General features: G+C 40.3%; 2 protein-coding genes across 2 annotated transcripts in view; both read right to left on the bottom strand.

Moving 5' to 3' along the window:
* Positions 1-556: 556 nt before the first annotated feature.
* LOC107575145 (myotonin-protein kinase-like) lies at positions 557-6768 on the bottom strand. Its single transcript, XM_016261558.1, has 11 exons — positions 6682-6768; positions 6525-6608; positions 6353-6448; positions 4725-4873; positions 4524-4617; positions 4247-4444; positions 2235-2480; positions 2080-2159; positions 1915-2005; positions 729-910; positions 557-608 (listed from the first exon to the last, which is right to left on the bottom strand). The coding sequence occupies exons 2-11, from the start codon at positions 6591-6593 to the stop codon at positions 557-559; spliced, it is 1257 nt and encodes a 418-aa protein (XP_016117044.1). The 5' UTR covers positions 6594-6608; positions 6682-6768.
* Positions 6769-7503: 735 nt separating this feature from the next.
* LOC107575144 (myotonin-protein kinase-like) overlaps positions 7504-12771 on the bottom strand; it is a 6634-nt gene continuing 1366 nt past the window's right edge. Inside the window, exons 2-7 of the mRNA XM_016261557.1 lie at positions 10083-10174; positions 9926-10009; positions 9754-9849; positions 8126-8274; positions 7841-7934; positions 7504-7761 (exon numbers count right to left, since the gene is read on the bottom strand). Coding sequence (XP_016117043.1) covers positions 7504-7761; positions 7841-7934; positions 8126-8274; positions 9754-9849; positions 9926-10009; positions 10083-10174 — 773 coding nt within the window. The remainder of the gene's footprint in view (positions 7762-7840; positions 7935-8125; positions 8275-9753; positions 9850-9925; positions 10010-10082; positions 10175-12771) is intronic.

Below are 12771 nucleotides of genomic sequence, written 5' to 3'. Positions count from 1 at the left end.
AGCAGTAGTGATTCATTTGGAGTATGAGTCTGAGCAGTAGTGATTGATTTGGAGTATGAGTCTGTGCAGTAGTGATTCATTTGGAGCCTGAGTCGTAGTGATTCATTTGGAGCCCGAGTCTGTGCTGTAGTGATTCATTTGGAGCTCGAGTCTGCTCTGTAGTGATTCATTTGGAGCCCGAATCTGTGCAGTAGTGATTCATTTGGAGCACGAATCTGTGCTGTAGTGATTCATTTGGAGCCTGAGTCTGTGCTGTAGTGATTCATTTGGAGCCTGAGTCTGTGCTGTAGTGATTCATTTGGAGCCTGAGTCTGAGCATTAGTGATTCATTTACAGCTCGAGTCTGAGCATTAGTGATTCATTTTTTTTATGTATGAGTCTGAGCAGTAGTGATTCATTTAGAGCCAGAGTCTGTGCAGTAGTGATTCATTTAGAGCCAGAGTCTGCGCAGTAGTGATACATTTGGAGCTTGAGTCTGCGCAGTACTGATCGTAAAGTGGCGCCGCAGTATCAAAGTCCCACCCAAACTCCCGCAGACCCAATCACAAACACACAATCATGACACCACAACCCATTTTTCTAGCATCAAATGATGAACTATAAGCAAACTTGGCAGAAAAACAAACACTTGAACATATATTATACATATAATTGAATATATTTACCATATTAAATAACATAATTTATTATCAGATATGACTGTAATAGCTGAGTGCGTGCTGGTGTACCTCTGCAGCTCATAAGCGTGTGCATCGCTCTGTTCCGTCTCTGCGTTGCTGCTGATTGGCTGGAGTGTGTTGTGCTCCGCAGGAAGTTCAGGAAGTGCTGTCAGCTCAGCAGTGATGGATTCTCTGAGCCGCCACACCTGATTCTGGAGCACATTCACACTGACGTCTGATTCAGACTGCTGCTAGACGGAGATCACTAATGTTAACAGATGACGCCTCTCAAGGCCTTCCTTAGTGCAATATTTTACAAACGCACTCCTATTTAATCATATTATCCACAAAACTGTAAATATGTGATAACCTGTAAAAATGTCTATTCTGGCTATTTTTGGTTCATTTATGTATTTTTTTATTATAATGTGTCTTGCTGTTGTTGTTTTTATATGCATGCACTGGAAGGTTCATTACCAAAAAACAATCATTGTGTGCAAGCACACACGAAAATAAAGCTCTTTCTAAATGTACTTCGAGAAGATGACTTATTTTGGTAACATTTTTAATCAACTCATGTTAAATTGTATCAAATTCATGACTTCAATTAATTAGATTATTACATTTTATTTAACCATTCAAATGGAATACAGAAAAGTTCAAACAGAACAAAAAAATGGAATCCAGCTAAATTAAAACTGAATTTGGGAAAAATTTCAAACTATCATGTATTTCATAGGGTTCTACAATGTAATTTTTGTTAAACTTTTAATAAATTTTAATCACTAAAATTTAATTTAAGCATTAAAATGGAATCCAGGAAAAGTTAATTTGGTAAAAATATAATAAAATAATATACCAAATATAATAAATAAAATAAAATAAAAGAGATTCATAAAGCCCTACTTAGGACCCTATAAAATCCATTTTATTTATTTCAGAAATTCAATTTAATTTTTTCCCATATTCTGTGTTTTCCATTTTAATTTAGCTGAATTCCATTTTAATAATCAAAAAGCACATATATTCCACTCCACTCATAAAACTTTATCAATTAAAATTTTTAACAATATTAATTTTAAATTATTAACAATAATAGTACCCTATGAAACGTGTTTTATTTTTTCAGAAATTCAGTGTTGTCTGTTTGAATTTCTCTTGATTTTATGATTAAAAATATATATATTTACAGTAAATTTTTATGAGTGAATTCCGTGATTCAGTCCATGTTTTCATCGATCAGTGTAAATCGTACCAGTTTTCCCTGCAGCTGTAGCTGATCTCTGTCCTGCTGCTGGTTGATCTCCATCATGATGTCCCTGCTGCGATCCAGCGCTCCCGTCTCTCTGTACAGCACAGCAGCGTGAGAACATGTTACAGCTGCGCTCAACAATAAAGCTGCTGATGAAGAGTCACTAACCTGGTGGCTGTGTAAGAGTAGCCCACAAATGCCAGATGAAGCCCGACCGGCGCTCGCTCCATCACGCCACTCAGGGTCTCCTGAACACAAGAGCAGAAGAAGTCAGATCACTCTGAGATTCACCATCTCCATGAAGGATCTGATGGCTCGGGTACCGTGTGGCTCAGACAGTCGTCTAGCACGTCAAAGTTGGAGGTGTCTGTGGCGTCGGAGACGTCAGGACGGTATGGAGGAGGGAGGAGATGAAGAGAACTCCAGTCCAAACCCGTGAAGAACGGGTGTTTTCTGAAGTCTCCGGAGCCCCGTGAACCCAACCTCTCGCTCCTATCACAGATCAGAGCGCTGATGAGTGAACGCGCCTCCTCGGACACCTCAGACCCCGGAGGAAACTCAAAATAATCCTGTTCAGACAGAAACACACAGTCAGTGCTTGCATCGTCTACTGCAGTGTTTCTCAACCAGGTGTACGCGTGGTCCGTCACGTAATTGCAGGGGGTCCGTAGAATCATTACAAAAAAGTTTTTTTATTATTATAACTATGAACTGATATATCTGTTCTAGATTCAATGTAAACACTATGCTTTCAGCAGAACTAAGGGTGTGTGAATACCTGGGTCTGTCTTTCTTCAGATCAACTCATATAATCATGAAAAAAATCAGTTTTGCCATCAGTTGTGAGAAGATGAAAGCGATATCTGTGTCGTTGTATCCTTTCAGTATTTAAGGGGATTTCCCACGACTGTCGTCAGCGCTGTTCAGTACACTGAATCAATGGCATTGTTCTCTATGAAGTGAAATATCAACTTCACTGTAACCCATTGCTTGTTGATTGAGCCTTGTAAACTGGCACTCAAAGTAAATTAATGTCAACAACACCTTGTTTCATTCATGAATGAATCAGCGTTTTTAAAGTGTATCCATTGAATGAATGCTTTTTTAATGATGACTCACTCGTAAAGTCAGTCCATTGCCGCCACCTGCTGGTGTAACAATGCCTGACAGCCCAGCGCTGATACTGAAACATCACTATATAGGCAGTGGCATAAAATGGTCATAAAATGACAATAATATTGTTTCTCGCAATTATTTCTAGGGCAATATATCGCTAAATAAAAAAATTGTTAACAAGACCAGTCTATGGACAGGTGGCTTGATAGGCCATCTATCAGTGGACCTGACACTTGTTAATATCAATGGGGGGGCGGGGGTCCATGAGGTTGGTTTGAGATATTATGGGGGTCCAGTACTCAAAAAAGGTTGAGAACCACTGGTCTACTGCATATTCATGCGTTATTTTTTACAAACGTCGACAAATCGCAGGAACCCAGTCATTAAAATAGAATACTGCAAAGTGTCATGGAATTTGTATGAATAAATCAAAAGCAGGTCTGTACACTGAATCAGACGGCGATCTGGACGAGTGTGAGCGAATATTAAAGTCTCACCATTTACTTTGAGAAAAAATACAGCCAGAGTCATCAAGATCCAGTGCTCAGTACGGCATGTGCAAGCGTTTGAGCTGTAACATCAAGTTTACAGAACCTTATAAAGGTGTGCGGTGAGGACCAACTCGCCGCTTCACAGATATCTGGTATCGTGACCGCTTTAAAGAGAGCCCACGAAGTTGACATTCCCCTCGTTAAGTGAGCATGTACCCGAAATGTAGGCGTAAGGTGACCCATACTGGAATATGCTAGACTTATGTTAGCTTATGTTACTTGTAATGCAATTCCCCCAACACTGGTAATATTTATGCAATAGTACTATATTCCTGTCATAATTTCTTCAAATTAAACCAAACTTTTATTTTGGCAGTTTGTAGTCAAGATCTGTGAGTAGGTATGTGTTTGACAGTGTTTTTTCTCCAAGTAGTTTCTCCAAGACTCTCAGAGCAGCTCTGGAGATGAAGTTCATGTGTTCAAGTCCTCATATATTGAGACGCAGATGCTAAGAACACAGCGAGTGTCACAAGTGTTTGAGTTCATGTAGTAGATGAATTTACGGCACTCGTTCACACAGAGACACACAGAACATGCAGGCTTGACTGCTGCTGTTGCCTGTATTTCGGCAGTGTGATCAGCAGAAATCATCGTTATCGACATATATTTTATCGCGATATGATATCGTTTACCGTCCAGCCCTGCATCCTCAAGCACAGCTCCTTTACCTTGAAGTGTATTATTTTAGCGTAGGTCTCAGAGATGGACTCGGCGTAGAAGGGTGTGGTTCCCAGCAGCATCTCGTACGCACAGATGCCCAGAGCCCACCAATCACACTCAGAGCCGTAGCCTCCGCCGCCCTCCACCGCCCGCAGGATCTCTGGAGACAGATAGTCTGGAGTCCCGACGGCCAACGACGAGTGGATCTGAGAATATATACACATATATATGAGCACAGCGGGCCGACCGCACATGACTGAATGTCTGACAGCAGACAAACATCACCAGTCCGTCATCCTCCAGACGCAGACAGGAGCCAAAATCACCCAATCGTGTGTGACCATCTGCTGTCAGCAAGATGTTGTCAGGCTTAATGTCTCTACAGGAACAGAGCAGACATCCAACATCCTATGTATTCATATATATATTCAATTTAGAGAACTTTCTGAATCAAACCGTTGCATGTTTAGGTGTCAGTACAGATACCTGTGCACATAACCGAGTCTGTGGACTGAATCGATGGCCATCACCATCTCAGCCAGGTAGAACTGAGCCATGTCCTCCGGGATACGATCACCAAACTTACTCAGCAACGTCAGTAGATCTCCACCGACATAGTAATCCATGACCAGATACTGCAGAGCAGAAGAGGAGAGATGCTTATGACTGGAGACAGACACTCATAACCCAGAATGAGAAGATGAACAGACAGAACTGTACATCTGACAAACAGAAGATCACTGGTTCATGCATTGGGACAAAACGCACTGCAGAACTGATTCATGTGTCAAGGAATCATTGTGGATTAATCTTTTCAACTACTTTCACCTGCTTCTGATTTTCCCATTTGCTCTTTCACATTGTTTATCACGATCGTTTACAAAAATAATGTCAAATATTTATTATGTACAAATATACTGATAAATTTAACATTCACTTCAATGATCTGTGATACTGGACGGTTTCAGCTGATTTCCTGCTGTCATCAACTGTTTAAAATATACTGAATTAAGCCACAAACTCAATCATAAAGCACAATGTTTCCATCTAGCATGTATTTTGAGCTGCAGCTCTTCATAGTAATGGAGTGTTTCACTAGTTAGCAGTGAACCGGTGACCTCACCTGAATATGTTCCAGATTTGTGTTGGATGTTATCTTTTGGAATGGAAATATGGACATTTTTTTTGTAAACATTACATTTTGTTGGCTTATTTCAGTTAGTGTCATGAAACTAGTGAGGGAAGCCAGTAGTAGTGCTGACAGTGTTCTTTTGATTCTAATCGGAACTTGCGGCATATCGCGAATCAATCAATTTGATTCAGACCGGGATAATAAAAACAAAATGAAGAAAAGAATGAAAGAAAAAAAGAATACAGATGTGTTGCCAGGTTTACAAAAAAGTAATACATTTACACCTTAAGAGGACACATAGGATGAATGTAGAGACAGTTTTCACTGCTTTAGGATGAACATAACTTTAGATAGTTTCCATACTCATCTAGATCAACTCTGAAAAGAGAGATTTAGAGCCAGTAAATTTTTTATGTACGTGAAATTTAGCTAGAAGGCAACACACATTAATTATATTTTCCCATATTCTCTTTTGAGTAGTCAAAGAATCAAGTGGAAAAGAAAAGAAAAGGGAACTGAGATTTTCTAGTCTCCGAATCAGTTGAATCTGTTGCGTGGCAAAATGATTCAATGTTTCAAAGCAAACATCAAAAAAACAAAAATTCAATCAGCTTTCGCAAACCAAAAATTATTGTAACAAATCACCAAACACCATTAAATACATAATGCATGTATAATATGTGTTCGTTTATTAATTTGCAGCATGTTTTGTGTGTTGCTTGGCTAAACAGGCCAAGTGACAATTAACTGCTCTTCCATTTTTCTCGTAGAGTATTGAATCGAGATCTGAGGTCCTGTGGTTTTAGGAGCATGAGTGATCATATAATGTGGTCAAATAAGGCATAAATCAACTGAACTGCTGCATTTGTGTTCAGAACATTCAACGTGTAAACGTTGGTATTTACGTTGGTTCCACAGGTCAAGCTGTGTTTATTCTCGTGTCTCATGAATCAGTGATTCGGCTGTATGAAGTGACACGTACGAGGTGATTGTCGTCCTGGAAAGCGTAATGTAGTTCAGTGATCCAGCGCCGGTCTCCTTTCAGCAGAACCTCCTGCTCCTCCTGATAACACGCCGTCTGAACGCACACAGCACTCATTATGGCTCTGATTAAGTGCTTTTAGAGAAGATGCACGCTAGTTTTTCTTGTTTACCTCGCCACGCTTCAGTATGTTCCACTTGTTCATGATCTTCAGCGCGTAAACCTGCTGTGTGTTACGCATGCGGGCCAGAGCCACCTGTGCATTCACACCTCAGTCAATATATTAATACTCATCCGCTTCATAACAGAACCAGCACAAACCCTCTCACCTCGCTGAAGGTTCCTCGGCCGATCACCTTCAAGATGTCAAAGTCATCCCTGCTTATCCGGGTCTTCTTCACCTGTCTGACCAGAGGCTCCGCTGCGAATATCAGAGGAGAGAGAACGTCACACAACCATAACGATAAATATATAACTATAACTATAACTATAGCTATCACTGATATCACACATACATCACGGAGAGTCTATTTGACGGCGCATTTACATCTGCAAGACGTATTTTTTAGAGTGTTTGCTCATCTGCAATACGTCTAGATGTCAAACAGACGTTTAGAAGATGTCTTTAAGATTTAGAATGCATGTAAAACTGAGACGTCTATCAGATGTTTGTACACAGCAGATGCTTTCCAGATCTTTACGAAATGTAGGCGTAAGGTGACCCATACTGGAATATGCTAGACTTATGTTAGCTTATGTTACTTGTAATGCAATTCCCCCAACACTGGTAATATTTATGCAATAATACTATATTCCAGTCATAATTTCTTCAAATTAAACCAAACTTTTATTTTGGCAGTTTGTAGTCAAGATCTGTGAGTAGGTATGTGTTTGACAGTGTTTTTTCTCCAAGTAGTTTCTCCAAGACTCTCAGAGCAGCTCTGGAGATGAAGTTCATGTGTTCAAGTCCTCATATATTGAGACGCAGATGCTAAGAACACAGCGAGTGTCACAAGTGTTTGAGTTCATGTAGTAGATGAATTTACGGCACTCGTTCACACAGAGACACACAGAACATGCAGGCTTGACTGCTGCTGTTGCCTGTATTTCGGCAGTGTGATCAGCAGAAATCATCGTTATCGACATATATTTTATCGCGATATGATATCGTTTACCGTCCAGCCCTGCATCCTCAAGCACAGCTCCTTTACCTTGAAGTGTATTATTTTAGCGTAGGTCTCAGAGATGGACTCGGCGTAGAAGGGTGTGGTTCCCAGCAGCATCTCGTACGCACAGATGCCCAGAGCCCACCAATCACACTCAGAGCCGTAGCCTCCGCCGCCCTCCACCGCCCGCAGGATCTCTGGAGACAGATAGTCTGGAGTCCCGACGGCCAACGACGAGTGGATCTGAGAATATATACACATATATATGAGCACAGCGGGCCGACCGCACATGACTGAATGTCTGACAGCAGACAAACATCACCAGTCCGTCATCCTCCAGACGCAGACAGGAGCCAAAATCACCCAATCGTACATGACCATCCGCCGTCAGGAGAATGTTGTCAGGCTTAATGTCTCTACAGGAAGAGAGCAGACATCAAACTGAACATCCGATCATCCTATACAACATCCTATCCACTCATTTGTGTGTATATATATATATATATATATATACTGTATACACATTCAAATTTATTAACGTACATGTTTATCGTTCATTGTCATGATTTGCATGTTTAGATGACCTGATCTGTGTTAGTACAGATACCTGTGCACATAACCGAGTCTGTGGACTGAATCGATGGCCATCACCATCTCAGCCAGGTAGAACTGAGCCATGTCCTCCGGGATACGATCACCAAACTTACTCAGCAACGTCAGTAGATCTCCACCGACATAGTAATCCATGACCAGATACTGCAGAGCAGAAGAGGAGAGATGCTTATGACTGGAGACAGACACTCATAACCCAGAATGAGAAGATGAACAGACAGAACTGTACATCTGACAAACAGAAGATCACTGGTTCATGCATTGGGACAAAACGCACTGCAGAACTGATTCATGTGTCAAGGAATCATTGTGGATTAATCTTTTCAACTACTTTCACCTGCTTCTGATTTTCCCATTTGCTCTTTCACATTGTTTATCACGATCGTTTACAAAAATAATGTCAAATATTTATTATGTACAAATATACTGATAAATTTAACATTCACTTCAATGATCTGTGATACTGGACGGTTTCAGCTGATTTCCTGCTGTCATCAACTGTTTAAAATATACTGAATTAAGCCACAAACTCAATCATAAAGCACAATGTTTCCATCTAGCATGTATTTTGAGCTGCAGCTCTTCATAGTAATGGAGTGTTTCACTAGTTAGCAGTGAACCGGTGACCTCACCTGAATATGTTCCAGATTTGTGTTGGATGTTATCTTTTGGAATGGAAATATGGACATTTTTTTTGTAAACATTACATTTTGTTGGCTTATTTCAGTTAGTGTCATGAAACTAGTGAGGGAAGCCAGTAGTAGTGCTGACAGTGTTCTTTTGATTCTAATCGGAACTTGCGGCATATCGCGAATCAATCAATTTGATTCAGACCGGGATAATAAAAACAAAATGAAGAAAAGAATGAAAGAAAAAAAGAATACAGATGTGTTGCCAGGTTTACAAAAAAGTAATACATTTACACCTTAAGAGGACACATAGGATGAATGTAGAGACAGTTTTCACTGCTTTAGGATGAACATAACTTTAGATAGTTTCCATACTCATCTAGATCAACTCTGAAAAGAGAGATTTAGAGCCAGTAAATTTTTTATGTACGTGAAATTTAGCTAGAAGGCAACACACATTAATTATATTTTCCCATATTCTCTTTTGAGTAGTCAAAGAATCAAGTGGAAAAGAAAAGAAAAGGGAACTGAGATTTTCTAGTCTCCGAATCAGTTGAATCTGTTGCGTGGCAAAATGATTCAATGTTTCAAAGCAAACATCAAAAAAACAAAAATTCAATCAGCTTTCGCAAACCAAAAATTATTGTAACAAATCACCAAACACCATTAAATACATAATGCATGTATAATATGTGTTCGTTTATTAATTTGCAGCATGTTTTGTGTGTTGCTTGGCTAAACAGGCCAAGTGACAATTAACTGCTCTTCCATTTTTCTCGTAGAGTATTGAATCGAGATCTGAGGTCCTGTGGTTTTAGGAGCATGAGTGATCATATAATGTGGTCAAATAAGGCATAAATCAACTGAACTGCTGCATTTGTGTTCAGAACATTCAACGTGTAAACGTTGGTATTTACGTTGGTTCCACAGGTCAAGCTGTGTTTAGTCTCGTGTCTCATGAATCAGTGATTCGGCTGTATGAAGTGACACGTACGAGGTGATTGTCGTCCTGGAAAGCGTAATGTAGTTCAGTGATCCAGCGCCGGTCTCCTTTCAGCAGAACCTCCTGCTCCTCCTGATAACACGCCGTCTGAACGCACACAGCACTCATTATGGCTCTGATTAAGTGCTTTTAGAGAAGATGCACGCTAGTTTTTCTTGTTTACCTCGCCACGCTTCAGTATGTTCCACTTGTTCATGATCTTCAGCGCGTAAACCTGCTGTGTGTTACGCATGCGGGCCAGAGCCACCTGTGCATTCACACCTCAGTCAATATATTAATACTCATCCGCTTCATAACAGAACCAGCACAAACCCTCTCACCTCGCTGAAGGTTCCTCGGCCGATCACCTTCAAGATGTCAAAGTCATCCCTGCTTATCCGGGTCTTCTTCACCTGTCTGACCAGAGGCTCCGCTGCGAATATCAGAGGAGAGAGAACGTCACACAACCATAACGATAAATATATAACTATAACTATAACTATAGCTATCACTGATATCACACATACATCACGGAGAGTCTATTTGACGGCGCATTTACATCTGCAAGACGTATTTTTTAGAGTGTTTGCTCATCTGCAATACGTCTAGATGTCAAACAGACGTTTAGAAGATGTCTTTAAGATTTAGAATGCATGTAAAACTGAGACGTCTATCAGATGTTTGTACACAGCAGATGCTTTCCAGATCTTTAGCAGACCTCTTGCAGACGTACCTGTGCAATCTGGGTTATCGTTCTTGGTGTGAATGGGCCTTAATGCAGCTCTGGCATTTATATTTTTGGACTTTTTAAAATGCATTTTCATTAATTTTATGATGTATATTTTATGTTTGGGTTGTTTTTGTTTGAGATGGTTCTTTAAGGCACTAAGAGCGTGCTGTGCAGAAATAGAACAGATGAATCTAAGAATAGCGCACTTATGTTTGAGACTTTTTTAAGGCAAGTTTTCCAGCCTTGGATTCGAGACGCTCTCGTGGCTGCAGGAATGCGAGTGAGACTGAGGCAACAGCAGAGTTTTACTGCAGAGAAATTTTCAGCACAAAGGCTGGTAAAGGGTGACAAAGTGCACAGGGCCCAGGGGTCTGTGGGGCCCACAAAACATTGTTAAACCTACAGAATCCACCAAATGTCCCGGCTGTTCGAACACAGCTGACTGAACAGTTTCAAACTGAACATGATTGAACATGAATATTTAGTTGGATATTCATTTAACATTTTTCAGATGTTACTTTTTGTTTTAGAACTTTCAGAGAACATTCGAAACTAATGTATAAAATGGAATGTTCCCTGAACGTTCACATAACAAGGAAAAAAAACATTTAAAAAAACTGGACGTCTAAACATTCAGAGAGCAAAACATTCTCAGAACATTTTTATTAGATGGGAAGAAGTATTTGCCTTGACAAATTTATAAGCTCCAATTCATAGTGTGTAAATACAGTATCCCTCATGTCGTTCCAAACCTGAACGAGTTTCTTTCTTCTGTTGAACATAAAAGGCGATTTTGAAGAATGTGTTTAGCCAAACAGTCAACGGTAGCCATTGACTTCCATTGTATTTTTTCCCTACTATGGAAGTCAATGGCTACCAGCAACTGTTTGGTAAATACTAGCATTCTTTAAAATACTTTCAGATCATCCGCTGAAATACAGGTTTGGAACAACATGAGGGAGAGTAAATGAAGACAGAACGATCATTTTTGGATGAACTAACTACATAATGCATAACACAACACTGACCAGCATCATTTGTATTATCTGTGCCGTCTGATTGTTCGGTGTTTAAATTCGTTTTCATTTTCGTAGATGTGATTAGAGTGCAGTATTTTAATAATCCTCTGTTGAACGTATATTTCTGTTCTTACTGGCTCGGTCAGGATGTGTGTGTGACAAATAAACTTCAAACCTGAAGCTCTATGAGTTTTCACATGTGACATCACTTCCTGTGTCAAGCCCTGTTTTATGGACGATATGGAAAGTTCAGGTATGGATCTCGCCACTTCCTTCCTGCTGTTCGCCCTTTCTCTTGAATCAACAGAGAATCGGCTGCCAGCAGCATAAATGGAAATCTGTGTCCAACAGAGACTCTCCAACTGTGTGTGTCCCTCTGTACGACTGTCTGTCTCTCTATTGGCCATGTAGGGTGTGACCAGAAGTGTGTGTGTGTGTGTGTGTGTGTGTGTGTGAGAGAGAGAGATAGATAGAAAGAGAGAGAGTGTGTGTGTGCGTGTGTGTGTGTGTGTGAGAGAGAGAGAGTGTGTGTGTGTGTGTGTGAGAGAGAGAGATAGATAGAAAGAGAGTGTGTGTGAACATAAAAGGAGATTTTGAAGAATGTGTTTAGCCAAACAGTCAACGGTAGCCATTGACTTCCATTGTATTTTTTCCCTACTATAAAAGTCAATGGCTACCAGCAACTGTTTGGTAAATACTAGCATTCTTTAAAATACTTTCAGATCATCCGCTGAAATACAGGTTTGGAACAACATGAGGGAGAGTAAATGAAGACAGAACGATCATTTTTGGATGAATTAACTACATAATGCATAACACAATACTGACCAGCATCATTTGCATTATCTGTGCCGTCTGATTGTTCGGTGTTTAAATTCGTTTTCATTTTCGTAGATGTGATTAGAGTGCAGTATTTTAATAATCCTCTGTTGAACGTATATTTCTGTTCTTACTCGCTCGGTCAGGATGTGTGTGTGACAAATAAACTTCAAACCTGAAGCTCTATGAGTTTTCACATGTGACATCACTTCCTGTGTCAAGCACTGTTTTATGGACGATATGGAAAGTTCAGGTATGGATCTCGCCACTTCCTTCCTGCTGTTCGCCCTTTCTCTTGAATCAACAGAGAATCGGCTGCCAGCAGCATAAATGGAAATCTGTGTCCAACAGAGACTCTCCAACTGTGTGTCCCTCTGTACGACTGTCTGTCTCTCTATTGGCCATGTAGGGTGTGACCAGAAGTGTGTGTGTGTGTGTGTGTGTGTGTGTGTGAGAGAGAGA

Source organism: Sinocyclocheilus grahami, unplaced genomic scaffold (assembly GCF_001515645.1).
Source record: "Sinocyclocheilus grahami isolate Dianchi unplaced genomic scaffold, SAMN03320097.WGS_v1.1 scaffold2482.1, whole genome shotgun sequence".
NCBI classification, from domain to species: Eukaryota; Metazoa; Chordata; class Actinopteri; order Cypriniformes; family Cyprinidae; genus Sinocyclocheilus; species Sinocyclocheilus grahami.
Note: the sequence above shows the minus strand (reverse complement) of the source record. Positions and strands in the feature narration are given on the sequence as shown.